Source organism: Emys orbicularis, chromosome 2 (assembly GCF_028017835.1).
Source record: "Emys orbicularis isolate rEmyOrb1 chromosome 2, rEmyOrb1.hap1, whole genome shotgun sequence".
Lineage (NCBI taxonomy): Eukaryota > Metazoa > Chordata > Testudines > Emydidae > Emys > Emys orbicularis.
In genome coordinates this window covers 157,786,699-157,803,878 of record NC_088684.1, presented here as the reverse complement: position 1 = coordinate 157,803,878, position 17,180 = coordinate 157,786,699, and the positions used below count along the sequence as shown (strand labels likewise).

At 39.7% G+C, this 17,180-nt stretch overlaps 1 protein-coding gene across 1 annotated transcript in view; it reads right to left on the bottom strand.

The window, feature by feature from the left end:
• The window catches only part of DNAH5 (dynein axonemal heavy chain 5), a 248,587-nt gene that overhangs the window by 139,273 nt on the left and 92,134 nt on the right, over positions 1–17,180 (bottom strand). The window contains exons 25-35 of the mRNA XM_065398374.1: positions 15,950–16,074; positions 13,733–13,934; positions 11,652–11,887; positions 8,957–9,175; positions 8,022–8,084; positions 6,765–7,003; positions 5,502–5,742; positions 4,653–4,852; positions 3,304–3,457; positions 1,581–1,744; positions 889–1,045 (exon numbers count right to left, since the gene is read on the bottom strand). Coding sequence (XP_065254446.1) covers positions 889–1,045; positions 1,581–1,744; positions 3,304–3,457; positions 4,653–4,852; positions 5,502–5,742; positions 6,765–7,003; positions 8,022–8,084; positions 8,957–9,175; positions 11,652–11,887; positions 13,733–13,934; positions 15,950–16,074 — 2,000 coding nt within the window. The remainder of the gene's footprint in view (positions 1–888; positions 1,046–1,580; positions 1,745–3,303; positions 3,458–4,652; positions 4,853–5,501; positions 5,743–6,764; positions 7,004–8,021; positions 8,085–8,956; positions 9,176–11,651; positions 11,888–13,732; positions 13,935–15,949; positions 16,075–17,180) is intronic.

Here is a 17,180-nt window from a genome sequence, read left to right as displayed (position 1 = left end):
TCCCTATCCCCAGTAGATTTGCTAAGGGTGAAATCAGAATGCAAAAAGACTTCTTACATTGTACACCCCCACAGGTGGACATACTTGCAGTCCCAGTATTCCCATAACTACCAGGGCTGCTCTAGGAACATGCCAATACCAGTACAAACCTCCCCAGAATGTAACTAGTGAACTCGTGATACTATTTACCTTGAGTGGAAAAGTGTGCTTTGTTTGGAATAGGGAGGAGATGGGAAATAACCTAAAATCCCAGTAGTTAACTGTCACAGATATTAAACACTTGGCCTTTACAGGTCTGTCTTCATAAAAAATACAAGACAGCCATTCTTGTTTTGCCTGTTTTCTAACTCTAACACCTGGGCTTCAAAGGTCAACTGGAAAGTGATTGGTTTTAAGTTTTGCAAGTGATATCGTGGGTGGGGATAACCTAGATAGGGAGAAAATTATTTCTAACCAAAAAAATGATATACACACACAGGGCACATACTTGTGGCAATCTAGTTCTATTTCATTGGAAACGCAGGGGAAATTTTATAATAGAACATAAGTTTCTCTTTTGCATGACAGATGTGTGTTTTCAAAAGTCTAATCTCCTGTGAAGAAAGTGTCAGTGTTTAAAACCGCTAACATGATGTCATGTTCCTAAGCCAAAATATAGGTGCAAGTTTCTGAACTACCATCCTCTCTACACACAATTAATTTGTTATGTGAGCTAAGATTCGGAACCCAAGTCCCCTGAGGAAAAAGTCTAATCAGCACTAGGGCACTCAAGATTCTTTGTGGATCTGGTGCATGGACCATTTACCCGTATAACTTTGCATTTAACAAACACTGTGCATTGCTTGCCAATTTGCAAGACAAGTGTGGCAAGATTAGAGCAGTGCCCACCTTTTCATGGAACCTGACAGTTTTAATGTTGTCAAAGACATTCAGCAGGTGAGCCTGTATAGTGTGAGAGTCTGATGCCTGGCCAAGTATCTCCAAGAGAGCAGGGTCCGACACAAAGAAGAACCGAGGAAAGGAAAGTCGTTTTTTCTCAAGGTACCTGAGTTTAAAAGAAACAAGCCTCATGGTGGTAATTTATTCAGCACTGCCTTCATAAGGTGAGCTTCATCTTATCCCTTTGGTGATGAGAGACCAAAGTTTTCTCAACACAACACATTAATACAGTTTTCATTAGTGGTAATAATAGCAGTTCAGACCAACTGTGCCCCGATGGGTTAAGATTCTGCTTTGATGTTACCATTTGGAATTACAGATTATCTCACTGCACAAAGCCAGTGGAGGTTACAGATCACTCAGAATAGTAATTAAAATTTAAGAGTGCAGTTCTAGCTTGCTGAAGTTGGATGCATTTGTTGAAAGTGTTGCTAATGAACTCCATGTCAGGCTTCCTTTACTTCAAAATTAAGTTATGGACTAACTTGCACCCTCTCCTTACATGGATGCACAGAAAATAAGCCTGCAGCCCTGGGCCCAATGCAAGAGAAAAGCACTGAAGGAATCATTCTGTTGTCTAGTCCTGTGGTTGTGCTACTTATCACCATTTTCTTGGAGTTGTACCCTATTAACAGTCTTACCCTGTAAGTGACTTCTGACAGATTTCGAGCTGTTCTAACAAGTGTGGCAGAAGCTGCCCCATGGTTTCATCTCCAACACAGCATTGGACCACATTTGGCATCTCATGGGCCCGCGTCAAGATCTTCACCCATGATTTATCTATGTTAGAGAAACGCTTGGCTTCCTATGGGGAAAGGAGGGGAAAGCAGGTCATCTACATAACTGAGATCTTCAATTCAGATAGAATGAATTCTGAATTCATGAATGCTGCTAAAACTAATCTCCAGACCACTCAGATTTTGTCAACTATCCCCACAGAATGTCAACTTTGGTAGGTATAATACAGGCTAGGTATTCTCTGTCAAAGCTTTTACAGTTAGTTTTCAAGGCTCTGGCATTGAACCCAACATTTCCCTTCCCTCCTCACGGAAGGAAGCAGGACTGCTCAGTTGCCAGCATTTAGATCCATCATGTTTAACAGAGTACCCCAAATGTATATTACTTTCCAAAAAGTAATGTTAATTTTAAAATTAAAGAAACTAGGAGAAATGTTAGAAGAGGACGACTCCCACCAGAACTGTATGCCCTTTTTAGTTTGAAAGATGAGTGGACACCTGTAACAAATATTAGTAACTAAGTAACAGTCTAGACATGAAAAAGCCTACAGGGTCATCTAATTTAGTTTACCTCCCCACCAGTACAGTAATGTTCTCAATTGTACACTCCATGTTATACTCAGTCTAGTTTTAGTATGTACCCAACAATGGGACTTAGACTATCCCATAGGCAAATACATCTCAGATAAGTTTCACTCACAAAATTAACAGTGAGAAGCTCAGATGGTATATGGATTCTTTATCCAATCTGATTTCACATTAAGAATATACTATTTTTAAATGATAGAGGATATACAAAATATTATATACACACACACACACACACACACACACACACACACACACATATATATACTTTGATCATTTGCTGTTTTTACATGACTTCATGAATGGCTGCATTATCTGCTGTGCTGAAGTTTATGAAGCAACTGCTGAAGTTACATTTGTTTTGTATCAGAACAATGAAATTGTTTGTTCAAGTGCAATTGCCTGTGCTCCTAATTATTGGATTTGCACTTGGAATTAACCTGAATATGCAACGTGTGGTGCAAGTTGTGCAAACAAAAAGTGAATTTTGATTATAGTAACACTTAAGATGATGCAAAAAAGTAAATAAAAATATTGCTTTCAATAGACAGATAATCATGCACTCTTTTCAATATTAATACATATAAACTATCACTTTACTAGTTGTCCACAGTAAGGTATGGCAGACATCTATGATGAGAGGAAGCTAATAATCAATGGCCCAATTCATGTCAATGTAAACTGCACCAGATGTGAGGCCCAAAATTTGTTTCTCAAAGAAGTTAATATTTGGTTTTGTGTATGCCTTTATTTCAACAAAACCAGTACAATCAATCATTTTAAGATCCTGAGTAAAGATTATCACATCATAGTTCAAAACCCCTATCTAGTACTTTTTAAAAATGGATTTCAGCTTTACACGCTGTTCTCTCCACAAACCTTACCCCTCTGCCCACATTAAAAAAAGGCCTGAGGGTAGGAAGATGGCAAAGCAGGAATGCTGAAACCTACAGTTATAGAAAATGCCTCAGTCATTTTTTAAACTAATCCAGCTGTGTATTTAGAAAGTAGAGTTAAAAGAAAGTAGCTATTCAAAAACCTTTGGAAGCTGCTTCGCAATGTCTCCGCCCACAAAAACAGCTTCCAAATAAATCCATAAGTTCTGCACTGTCATCCAGTTCTCAATTATGTCTGTTGTGCTGGAAAGGTAGTGTACCCATTTTTGGATCTGCGCCTTGAATGGGATGTTGTACCTAAAAAAAATGCATAAAGTTGCTGCTATTAAAAAAGAAAACTATGATTTTTAAAGCATGTTTAGGCCTTATCAAGCACATGACGTACTAAGTGGGGAAAATGCATGCCTTATGTAAATTGGACAGCACTCACTCCCCGCCCCCATATGATAATATGCTACACTGACTTAAGGTCTTCTATATACAGTTTTTTCCAGCGTCAATTCCTGCTCATCAATAGTCCCTGGACTCCAATGGGAATGTTAAAGTGAGTAAGTAAAGCAGGACTTGATCCAGAATCTTTCAAAAGCCCTGGATACATAAATATAGGCAATGTGAACTACTCTAGGGACATTGAAGGGTCAACAATTATTTTAGTAATTTTTTTTCCCTCTAGCAGCTTACATAATGAAAGTTAATACAGCTATCTGTGAATAAGGAAGTAATCTGTAATTACTGTGATCTGTAATTACATTACAGATTGAAAAGTGTCAGAAACCCCAAGATTGCCACCATCGTCTAGCCACAATCTCACTTAATTGATAGGTCCTTAGCAACCAGACATCCAAGATTCCCCTGACTCTTGCATCATTTTTGCATTATATTGTTGAGTTGTTATAAAATATAGAAATCCGGACTGGCATGCAAGAAAACAAGTTTTCCATCCAAAGAAAAGTTCCTCTAGAAGTGGACAACAGCCAATTCTCTTTATACAAAGATCTACAATGAACCCTATCTTTTCAAATTTTAAAATTAACACACATCATTGAGATAGCATTTTATACTCTAACCACACATGAAACTTAACATGGATTAGTTATGTCCTGTAAACTGTACAGATATTTTACATAAGAAGTTCTTGGAACCATATATGGTCCTCAGTCCATGCAATTAGGTTCCAAGGAAGTCAGGGGATCATGCACAGATTAAAAGAATTGTTAAGCCTTTAGGTTCCGATCCTGTACCATGGATATGTGTTTATACCTACATGGAGCCCCGCTGAGATCAATATGACTCTGCAGGGGCAAAGCTGACCACCTGCCTAGGGCAGCTTTCAGGATGGGGCCTTCATTTGTACTAATAGGGAAATGTTTAGCATTAATATACTAGTGGTATTTCTGTATTTATTTTCCAATTTTTCCTTTTATGTTGGAAGGGGCAACTTTATCTAATAAGCCAAAGTGTTTTGCTAATAATGAATCCCTTCTGCTGTTACCTGTTGCTCAAGAGAGAGCCCAGAACCATCAAGCTATCCTCCATGCTAGCAATCGTTTCTGAAGTGCTGTCTCCTCTCAAGAGCAGCTCACCACGAGTTTTAAAGTTGGCAAAGGTGAAAGTTTTGTTGTCCCACTCAGCAATCACCTGTTTCAGCTTCTGCTCAATGTCTCTCTCCTTCACCGCACTGATGCAAATATCCTAGTAAATAAATAGCCAGTTAATATGAGAAGCTCTTTCAGCTCAGCCTCATGCATCCCCATTCTACTCTCTCTCCATGAGCATTAGCTAGGCTAGATGGTTAACATAAATCAGTAAGTGTTAAGACTACCGAGATACTTTTCACGTGCAAAAATAATGGAAACCTCTTTATTCATATTCATCTTAAAAGTAATACTCCTGAAAAAGGCAGGAACTTTGATACTGCAATCCTTCTACAAATGAGTTACATGAGAAGGTAGAGAGCTACTCTGTTCATTCCTGGCAGCCAGACCAGCTGTTTAACTCCAGTTTAAGGATACAAAAGGCTGAGAGGCTATACAAAAGAAATCTACCTACCTACAGTTTCTCAAGATCATCTTTCACCACAGTATTTCTACTAGTGGTAGGGACAGGATGGCCAGCTCAGTAATGTTAAGGCTTCGTTACTTCATAAAAGAAATTCAAGGGAAACCTCAGGAATGGGGTGAGTATTTAGAAAGGATACCTTAGTGTGGTTTTGAGTATGTGAGAGTTGCTGAAGGATGTATGGATTCCTTCTATTTAACTACTATGAAAAATGTCATACTAAGGCTATTACAATGCCTTGAAAAGTGTTAACTGTTCATTTCTGTGCCACTCTAACAAATACCTCAATTTCCTCTTTATATTTCAGCAGAGGTGCTTCCATGATATTCCTCAATTTGAAGGTTTCGCTTTCCACCTCAAAGCTGTGTTCAGTGAGATCTGTAATCCTCTTCCAGTGCCGAGCCATCATGGCCTTATTTGACATAAGCTCAAGCAAAGGGCAGCACTCATTGAAATCATCAATTGTCTTCTTTAGATCCAAAAATGCCTGCCATTCCTTTAAAGCACGAGGAAGTTTGCGACACCTGCATATATACAATCAGTTAACTTTTTTAAAGCATTTCAGATATTCCTTTATGTTACTGAATTAGCTAAGGTAACAAGGCAACAGCAATGGCACAACATATTTCTGAAGTTAAAGTAGAGTTTAATTTAAGTTCCCTGAACTTAGTAATTATACATGTGCTTTAGGAGAACCTGTTTTTTCCCCCATCAGCCTATTTCACTGGCTGCAGATCAGGGAAGACTACACACCTGTTCTAAGGAGTTCAGCTGAACAATCGTACTACCCTTACAAAGAACATTTTAACTGTCTGTTACTCCATCTATGAGCCACTTTACTACATTATAACAACTATTATCCCAGTAATATTTCTTCACCACATACAACTCTGGAATTCCTTTTAAGTTATTTTTATTTTTCAATCAACGTTTGCCAAATTTCAAAAATGGCAAAGAGTTTAAATTTTCTCAAACATTCTCCTTCCCCAAACTTTTGACCAATACTACTGATTATGGGGTAACTTAGTGGCAGTATTCTGCCTGGATGTGCAGGATAATCAGGTTTGATTCTTAAACTCACTCAATTCCCTGTTTGACAAGAGCTTCTATTCTGTACACGTATGTCAGCCCCTGTTAGATAGGAAAAGTGTTGGGTTACACAGCAGCAACCCAGTAGGTTACTGAAGGGGTTCTTTGCAGTGGAAAGTTAATTTAAATTATTTCATTTGTATTTCAGAAAAATGTAACCATCTTTCAACTAGAGAAAAGTAATTATCAATTCCAAATTTGCCCTCTAGACACAAGGAAATTATTTGTTACTTGGAAAAAAAACTCCCAAGGAACAAGAATCCTTTAACTCTCAATTGGTAAACTACTCCCTCTTTGGTGAAGATAGTAAAGAGAGAAAAGTGGAAGATTTCAACTAAATTTTAAAGAGCAAGAACATGCTTATCTATGTATAGTGAGTGAAAGGCAATCCATACCATTATTCAACAAGTAAAAACACCCAGCTTAACAATCTGTACACACTTCAACACTTCCTTACCTGTTCTGAAACTCCAGAAGTTCATTATTTATTTTCGCAATGTTAACTTCTGACCAGAGGATATCATAGTAGCCATTGACCGTGTCAATAACATTGTTGTACAGGCTGTAAAGTTTCTGTAGCAGGGTCAGCTGCTTCTTTATCTCAAGTAGCTGAGGATACTGGGTAACAGGCAAACCAAAAAGTTCTTCCCCACCAGTGTAGGTAATGTATTTTCTATAGAGGCTGTCAAATCGGTTCTAATAAAAATATATAGATGCAAATGCTAGTATTATGCTCAGAGCTCTACAAAAGAAAACACAGCCCCTGCTCACAAGCATCTATCGCCTAAAAAGGCAGACAAGAGACACAGGGAGATGCAAAGGATGGTTAGAAAGTTATGTTTAAATAAAAATGGGACACTAAGTAGAGCCTGTGTTTGAAGTCCTCATGGAAGAAGTAAGTGGTAGCCTACATGGTAGGTTAGAAGGTTGTTTCTGGAACAGAGGGGTGGATTGAAGAAAGCAGTCGGATTGTTATCTTTGGTGGCACAGAGTGAGAAAGGTTGGTTACGATACGCAAGAGCAGAAATAAAGGCATAGGTGAGGTTTGCAGGGCCTTGAAAGCTAGGATTCGGGTCTGAAGTGCAAATCCTCAAGTGAGGGATTTGAATAGGGAAGTCGTAGCTTTTCCTTCCTAACAATGCAGACCACATTTTGCCTGTGAACTCTGGCTGTACTTGAGGGAGCAACATGGGAAGCAGAGGCCCAATAAAGCAAACTGCTATAATGAGAGTGGAAACTAATCAAGGCATGTGGAAGCATTTTATCAGAAGGGGTAGTGAAGAGTACATATGTTTGGGGGAGGGTTGCATAATATAAAGAAGTGGCAAGATTTGGCAAAAGCCTGGTGGTGTGGAGTGAGCATTAAAAAGTGAGACCAAAGATGCAGATATATCAAAGTGTATGCTCAGCACAATTAGACTCCAATCAGGACACCTGCGCTTAGTAATTATGTTTTATTATACAAATTCTGTATGTACGATGCACGTTACCCATTTTTTGCTATTCAATTGTTTATTATTCCTTGCTAGCTAATGTCAAAAAAATTTCAACAAACTTTCATCCCAGTAGGCAAAATTAAGTGGACTATGGCCATTGCATGAGGCTATATAGCCTTGTAGAATTTATTTAAGTATTCTGCAAAATTCTGACTTACTGAAATGTTTTTGCTACTTACATGACATTTTTATTAAGTCTTTGAATTGGGAATGAATACCTGGAACATGATAAGCCTGTCACTGGCTTCCTGAGGCTCAAGACCAACCGCCATTGGTCCATTCTGGAAGAAGAAAGTTAAAGATGCTGTTCACCAATTTTAAAAATAAAGCATTTGGCACATATGATTTCACTGTCTATTCAAGTGTTAACTTCATTAATAGTTTTTACTACTGAGTTTTGCCACCCTGACTCATATCTAGTAGTACCAGAGAGATCAGCACGCCCATTCATAGGGAAAGGTGCTTGACACGACTAAGGGTGACAGAAGGGGATTCAAGTACTTTTCATACTTAATGAATTGGGAAGGACCTTTAAGAAGTACACATGGCTATACCCTTCTACTGGTGAGAGTACAGATACTAGTGAGCTGGTTTACTGGAGACTGACTCTGCCTGTTTTCTTTGCAACAATGAAATTGGGAGGGTGCAAGAAGCTTCCACCCTCCTACATGCCAGACAAACCTTGCACTAACTGGAGTACAAGCACTAATAATAAAAATATATATATAGACTATATGGAGATATACCTATCTCATAGAACTGAAAGGTCATTGAGTCCAGCCCCCTGTCTTCACTAGCAGGACCAAGTACTGATTTTGCCCCACATCCCTAAGTGGCCCCCTCAAGGATTGAACTCACAACCCTGGATTTAGCAGGCCAATGCTCAAACCACTGAGCTATCCCTCCCCCCGATTCAATAAGCTTGGCCTCCGAAACATTGAACTATCATCCCCATTTGCCCCCAGCTTCCCTTGCTGAAAAATCATGACCCCTACCACATGCTCCAGAAAAAAAAGTGAACTGACTCTCGTGCTCCATGATCACTCTGCAATGAAGTTGAACACCACAGAGTTTACAAGGGTCACACAGAGAACTTCCAAGCTGTTGGTTTTTTTTAAGTTTCTTTCTTTTGAAATACTCCACAGATTAATACCTTGTCGTAGTCTGCATAGTACTGATGACAATCTTCAGTGAATATCTCCACAGTGCTAATTAGTTCTCCCCTGAAGTTGGGCTGCAAAGCTACTAGCTCATTCTGCACTTCATTTGCCCGGACCAGAAGCTTCTCCCAGATATAGCGCAGGGTGTCCACCTTCTCCATCTCTTCCTTTGCCACCAGCAGCTCATATTTGTTTAACATTGCATAGGATTCCTGTCAGAACAATGGTTGCATCTATATCCACCATGTACAGAACATGCTATATTCTATACAAATACATATATAAATCCTCAAGATTTTAAATGTGGGAGACTGAAGACAGTGCCAGATGCATCTTTTAGAAGCAGGAAGGCTATGCTAATATAGTTGTGCATAAACAACAAATTCAGGAATCCATGATCACACAGAAATTAAAACTACTGTTTTTCCTCTTCACAGCTCTGATGGATTTTTGTTTGTGTTTCAACCTTTTCCTCTAAAATTCTTTGCTGGTTATAATGACAAGAGCCTATGTAATCTACAAATTCATTTTCATTGCAATAAGTGTAAGAAGAATTAAATTAAAGCTATGCTTCAGAACTGACCCACTATTATGACTACATTCAGCACTACCACCGGTAATACATGGAAGAGAGGAATAGCTAAACATTTTACAATAAAATAGCCAACACTCTTGAACAGATCTTCTTTTGCATATATGCTTAAATCTAATACACCTCTACCTCGATATAACGCTGTCCTCGGGAGCCAAAAAATCTTACCGCGTTATAGTTGAAACCGTGTTATATTGAACTTGCTTTGATCCACCGGAGTGCGCAACTCTGCCCCCCCGGAGCACTGCTTTACCGCGTTATATCCGAATTCATGTTATATCGGGTCGCGTTATATCGAGGTAATGGTGTATCAGCTATCTACCACTAAGAGTAGTGGGAATCCAGCACAGCCAAGATTTACCAGAGATCGTAGGTGTATGAATTGACAATTAAGTATATTAGCTGCTTTATTACCTGCTCTCCCAACTCTGCCCCCTCCCACATCTATAGATTCCAATACTGTGGTGTCTGAGTACCTGAATTTTCATATGTACCATTGATGCTTTGTTTTGATATGCTACATTGCGACAACTAGCTAAAGTAATCAGAAACCAATTAAATTGGTCTAATATATTTTCATTCTAGAACTTTAAGAACTTTGGGTAACTCTTTGTTACAAACAAAAATATGGATGAAAGAGGGACTGGAACTGTACTCTACTAATGACAGCCAAGAAAAACATTTAATTTAGACCAAATAATGGACTAAAAATCAATCTTGATATGAGTTTTCCTAAGGAAGATGTTGTATAGGAGTACACCAAGGTACAAAGCTAGCCAAAAACTGGTTTGTGAATCAACAAATATGTCTGTTATTTGCACCTCTAACAAATGCATGAATGCTTTCTAGCTTCCAGGGATACTGAAAGTATCATGTATGAAACGCAATATTTTCAGTCCACAACCCATATTTGGAGCACATTAGCATATTTCCTTAATTACAGCTATAAACTGCACTTCAGAAATTGCTGAAGTTTATTCTAGAGAAAACTGACATAGAAAAACAGTTGTCCTAATCAAGCATTTCATCAGCAAATGCACCCCTTATATATCCAAGCTAAGAGAGTAGACTTGCTAGTACCTCTGGTAAGTAGAAAACATGCAGTAAGCTAACTAAAGAGCTAAGAATTCAAAAGGCAGGCACAACAGAAGCACAAAATAGTTGGTTGCTGGTTGGGAATTTAAGCCAGAAGCTTCTATTTGAGGTGTAGCCATCAATAAGCCACACTGTACAAAACTGCACTGGGACAGGGTCATGCTTTAATGGTGAAACAGTCGAATAGGAAATGGATATTTTCTTTAAAATTACAGCATAAACTTTAAATTTTCTGTCTTGATCAGGAGAACCTGTGATTCTCCCAAGAGTCAGCAACACTTTCTTTATCAAGTACTTGTCGTCAGCATGATGTACATCCTCAGGCTCAATTCCACCTCCATCTTCCTTCTTGACTTAGATCTGCAGTATACCTTCCCTACACCGTATACAACTCCCTACAGCTCTGTGTCGATCTACCTGTTACCATCTCCTGCCTCTTGTTTTGGCTACCTGTCAGCTTGAAATGCCCATAGTTCAGCACAGACCTGCAGCCTGCCCTCTCCCACTCATGAAGCCGCACAGTCACATCACCTATCCTGCTCTAGCACCTATATTGAAGCCCAGTTCTTTTCAGGATCCATTGTGCAATTGCCATTTAAGCCTGCATGGACTTGTTCTACCAGACTCCAAAGAGCTCTGGCTATTCATCTAACAGTCACCTCCTTTGTGTCTCCATACGCTTTGGCCTCTGCTGCACCCAAGGGCAACAACCTTCTTGTCAACTGCCTTAGTAATTCTCATTTGAGAATTCCACTTGTCTGAGCCTCTCCATTTCTCTCTGCTGCTATGACAGGTTCATGCCTACGTGCTGCCTCTTGGCTCATTGAGTTTACATTTGCCATAATGGGAGTCCTGCACATGAAGGACTTTCAGGACCAGACTCATTTTATTATTTAACTAATTAGCTCATATTAGCACTACTATATATATATATTTTTTTTCTCATCACATTTTCAAAACTTTCACTGCAAGTAAACACAGGCTTATCTCCTTTTGATTACCTCAATAGGTACCACTTGGAAGTCTATGGGGATTTGTTGCTCTCTAATCTCTTTTAATGCAGCCATAGCTATTCTTATGTCATCCAAATCCTTAATTTGTCGATTCAGTTTCTTGCCGATTTCCTCTACAAATGTGAAAATGTTTTCCATCTCTGTTCTGTATTTCTTGTTACAGTGACGCCCCAACTCAATCATCCAAGCCTTGGTTTCTGCAGCCAGTGCTAGCTTCAGGTCAGCTAGAAAACAGAGAACAAGTCATTTTAGATCATTTCCCCAAAAGCAGGTTTTATACACATGAGCCTCTTGTTAAATTGTCAGTACTTTTTCAAATATAGACATTGATTTTGTTTTCAGATGACTGTTACATATGTGTTTTATTCTTGTGTTTGTGGGGTTAAGAGATTTGGCAAAAAGCAATGTACATTTTGTCAGAATGATCATTTCAATTTCATCTTAAAATAATCTAATTGTCAAGGACCTGTTTTTGCCTCTAAGCGACATAAGGATGCTGGACAAGGGTCCTTGAGCCACTGAGCTTCGGTAGTTGGAGCCTATATGATTATAGAAGGCAGTTTATGTCATGTCTTCAGGGATGCTGGAGAGAGCATGCTGAAGAGTGGCAATGACTGTATCTCTACAAGCATTTCAGCGTCCTATTTTCACAAGTGCTATAACCAATGCTCCACTCTTCTGTAAGTGCATAACCTCAGTTCTAGCCTCCAGGTACAAGTGTGCATGTGGTGAGGGAAAAACCATGCACAGAACCCAGCCCACCACCCTTTTTGGGGTACATAATACTGTTCATAGCTCAAGTGTCACCCCAACCAGGGTGCACCTGAATGATGACTGATTCCTGTATTGGAGTGCTTTGGATGGACCCTGCACTCTTCCCCTGCTGTGAATTCACACAGAGGGAGCCAAAGTTTGGCTCTTTACTTAATTTCTATTTTACACAATTGTGAGCGCTCACACTGTACATGTATTATCTTGTTCATCAGTTTAGTTGTCCACACTCCAATTTTATTCTCTGAACTATCAGGTTAAATAAAAACACGATGGGAAAATTATCATTTAAATCATTTTAGAATAATTGGGGTAGGGAATTAAGTGAAATCTTAAAAAAACTAATGATACATAAAACTACTCATTTAACTTGTAGGAGCTTTGCCATTTATTTAATGGGCACAAGTTTCCAATTTCAATGGGGAAAATTAAGGCCCCAATTCTTACTTCTGCTATGCTGCTGTAAAACCTTTTACAGCAAGATCAAAATCAAGGACATGAAACTGCTCTGGCTTCAATGATGAATATATATTAGTGACAATGCATAGGATTAGTTTAAATTATCCCATTTAATATAGGTTATTGCTTGTATGTCCTTCTATTACCTGTGCAAAGTGTGACATTTATTATTTTGACCTGTCATACGTTCCTATGCATGGAGCCCTCTTATTCCCATGAGCATGTTACCTGTTTTGTGGGTCACAGAATGAGGCTCCTCCCTCCCTCTGCAGGGCCACTAGCCCCCATGCTGCACAGGTGGGCAGGGAACGTGCAGGAAGGGGAAAGGCAGGCCGGCTGAGTCTTGGTTCTGCCCATGTGTTGGCTAGTGTGATTACATCACACACCCATACACCACTTTATCCCCTGCAACAGAGTGTCTCCCTCTGCTAGTGCAACTACACCCATCCCTTGCAGCCATGCCACCAATGAGTTCTGAGCATACCAAGTAGTTTTTTCCCCCCCTAATAACTTTGAAACAATTTCATGAATTGATTCTAAATATAAGTAAATGCATTTGACTCCTTCCAAACAGTAGTAACATTTTGACACAGATAATTCATGCTTCAGATCTGAGCATGAAGGGTAAAAGTAGATCTTATCACAGAAGCCTGGCTATAAGCTTAAGATACTGTCCCTCAACAGAATCTTTTTATGGGTCTCAGAGGTATAATTATGGGGAGAATGTAAAAGTGCATTTTAAGTAATAGTCTCAATTGCTTCAATATGCATTAATGATAAAGGTCAGAGTGGGAAAGTATAACATTTGTTCTACAAAATACTTGAGCTGACCACTGTACCACTATATAGTGCCATAGCTCCCACACAGATGTATTCAGGCTCCGAGTTTATCTCCAGCTCCAAGTCTCTGAAATGGAGGATCTGGGACTCAAATTCAGAGAGTAAAGGATTCCCTGTTATGAACTTATTGATGGTTTCCTCCTTCTTCCTTTGCCAGATGTGGTCATAACATTTGAAACGCTCCAGAGCTGTAAGAACCTCCTGGAATAAATTACAAGGTCAAAGGAAGTTTCTCAGTGAGCAGCTGTGAACAAGTAATTTCTCAGATATTTCAGATGTTGGTTCAAGTTCAGTTGAAGTAAATGGTGGAGTAAGCTGCATTTCAGCACCAAACAGGAGGGTGTTGAAATATTTAAGTTAAGCAAATACTGCTAGAATGCAATATCTATTCAGATACAAAAAAACTAATCATACTGAATATGGCTGAACAAGTCACCATGTACCTGTTAGATTATTTAGTACTAAAACCTTCCCTCAGTTACTAGTATGCAACCTCAACTACAAATCAGTGGAAATAATATGGTCCCTTTAGGTTAAAAGGGGCAATGTCTTAGGGGTTGTCTACACTACCCGCCGGATCAGCAGGTAGCGATCGATCCAGTGGGGGTCGATTTATCGCATCTACTATACTATAGATGCGATAAATCGACCGCTGAGAGCTCTCCCGTCGACTCCGGTACTCCACCAGAACGAGAAGTGCAAGCGGAGTCAACGGGAGAGGGTCAGCTGTCAACTTACCGCAGTGAAGACACCGTGGTAAGTAGATCTAAATACGTCGACTTCAGCAATGCTATTCATGTAGCTGAAGTTGCGTATCTTAGATCAACCCCGTGCGATAGTGTAGACAAGCCCTTAGTCGGTGTGATGGCAAGAATTCAAATAGAGGAGGCATTTTCTCTTCTCTTTGGATTATCTCTCTTCCCATAGCCAAGAAGAGTTTTGAGACAAAAGTGTGCCTAATTAGTTTGCAATCTTTATTTTTTTATATTGCCTTTGGCACTTTCCAGTAACCCACTTCCATATTGCAACTTCTGAATAATGAGAAATAAACATTACTTTGGGGTTTATTACTTGCCTATGAGGAAATAACCACTATCCTGGATTTCTACCAGTGTCATGTGCTGGACATTGCTATTAGATCCACAGGGCAGTGGTGTTCACTTATATGTTAGGCAGAACAGTGTTTAGGCCTTTTGCACACTGATGATGTACTGTGACATGCACATTCTCAACTGTGCCCTTTATTCCATCCATGAATGTATGCATTTCTGGCCAAATCTTCAATGCAGTTACCAGCCCTAAAGGATGAGCAGATACAGGGTAGAGCAAGGTAAATCCCCCTTCCCAGGCTGCAGAGCACCTTCAAAAGCCAGTGGCTCTGAGTAGGCCCAGCAGACATTCGTTGCCCCTACAACAATACAGTCTCTGGGCCTATGGCTCACCTAGGGTGATCAGACAGCAAATGTGAAAAATCGGGACGGGGGTGGGGGGTAATAGGAGCCTATATAAGAAAAAGATCCAAAAATCGGGACTGTCCCTATAAAATCGGGACATCTGGTAACCATAGGCTCACCCCTTTCACACCATGAACACCACAGCATGCAAGGAATATACACCCATAGGGTCATCTCCCCACAGCCAGACCACTGCACCTCAGGCAGCTGAACATCTATGCCCCCCTCCACAGCTGCAGAGGCAGCAGCTGGATTTTCCTCTGAGGGCTTAATACACCAGTCTTACTGAGGCACTCCCACTAGCTTTGGCAGAACTTTTACTTGAGTACTCAGGATCTTGCCTTCTCACCAATACATTTCTATAGCAAGTGTCTTGGGTCACTAGTGAAAAATTACCACCTCATTCTGTCAAAAATCATTAAGATGTACTAGCTACACTCTTTCAGATGTGTCCAGTGGGGTAGTTCACACCCTGGGGACTTGTTATCCATTTTTAGTTTTATGTTAAACAATAAGCTTGAACTCCCATAAAGCTTTCAGAGCTGTGTGCTTTTTTACTGTTCAAAGTTACCCTTTCTAGACATGATGCAACTACAAATGTTCTCTCTCCACCATCACAGTTTCTCTTGTTGTCATTAAGCAATTTTTATAAGCATGTCACCATCCTATATACATTAGCCCAGTGTTGTAGGTTCCTTATATTTCATGGCATAAGGACAGTGCCATAGATAGTAAGATTCAACCATAACCCTGCTTGCTTACCTTTTTGGTAGCACTGAGGACAGTACTAAGTACAGAGACCAATTTAATAATTTCCTTGTTCTCAGAAACACTTTTGTAGTAGTTTTTGTTTTGCACTGGAGCAGGCAAGTTTGCAGTTGCTACTTCTGAGGTGGTATCTAAAAGGACAGAGCCATTGAAAGCATTTGTAAAGACCAATTTAAGAAAATGTTATAATTCTCAGTTCGACAAAACTCCCAAGTTGAAGACAAGTGGTCTCTCAATAGGCATTCCCTCTAAGTCTTAATATTTTAATCCATCAAAAGAGTATAGTCAATTTTACAAGTGGCTGATACAAAGCCATTCTTCACCAAAGACACCTAGTGAAGAGACAATCCTTGTCACCAAACAGCCACCTGTTCACTTCAAGCTCCCCAGCACAGAGTAGGGCAGTGCACTCTGTTTCGGTCTCACCCGAACAATCCCTGTTTTTCTTTCTTTCAAGGAGTTTATATCATGTACATCACTTGGAGTGACTAAGCCAAAAGTGTGGTATTTGGAAGCAGCATCAACCAGCTCTGGAGGAAGACAAAATCAAATCATCTCAAGCAGAGGGAGGTGGGCCACCATTCAGGTATATTGATATTAAAGAAAGGGGGATCCCAAAAGGGCACCCTCTCCATCCTATGTCCTAAAAAATGGAAGTACTAAATTAGCATTATGTGTACTTAAGTATTACTTCAAGGATGGTCCAGTGATTAAGGTGCTAGGCTAGGACTTGGGAGACCTGGCTTCAAGTCCCTGCTCTCCCATAGACTTCCTGTGGCAACTCTGGGCTAGTCCCTTGAACTCTTGGCCTCAGTTCACCATCTGTAAAACAGGAGTACTAGCACTTCCCTATCTTACCAGGGTGATGTGAGGATAAATATATTAGCAGGTTTGAGGCATTCAGATACTACACTAATAGGGACTGTGTAAGTACCCAAGATAAATAGATACAAACGATGAATTTGGCTTAAGTTTAAATTTACTCCAACACTACTATAAATCACTACCCAGGAAGTAGACACCACCTTAAAATGTGTTTTTAATCATTTAAGTATCTGAATGTAAGTGGCTGCACAGGAAGTCACAAAATAAACTTTGTCTTTAAATGTTCATATCGCAGTGTTAGTCTACATGCACCCCATCCTGAAACCCTCAGAGCAGCTTCTCTGTGACCACTACAATCACTTGTGCAATACATTTTCTTATACTGAAGAACTGAAATGTA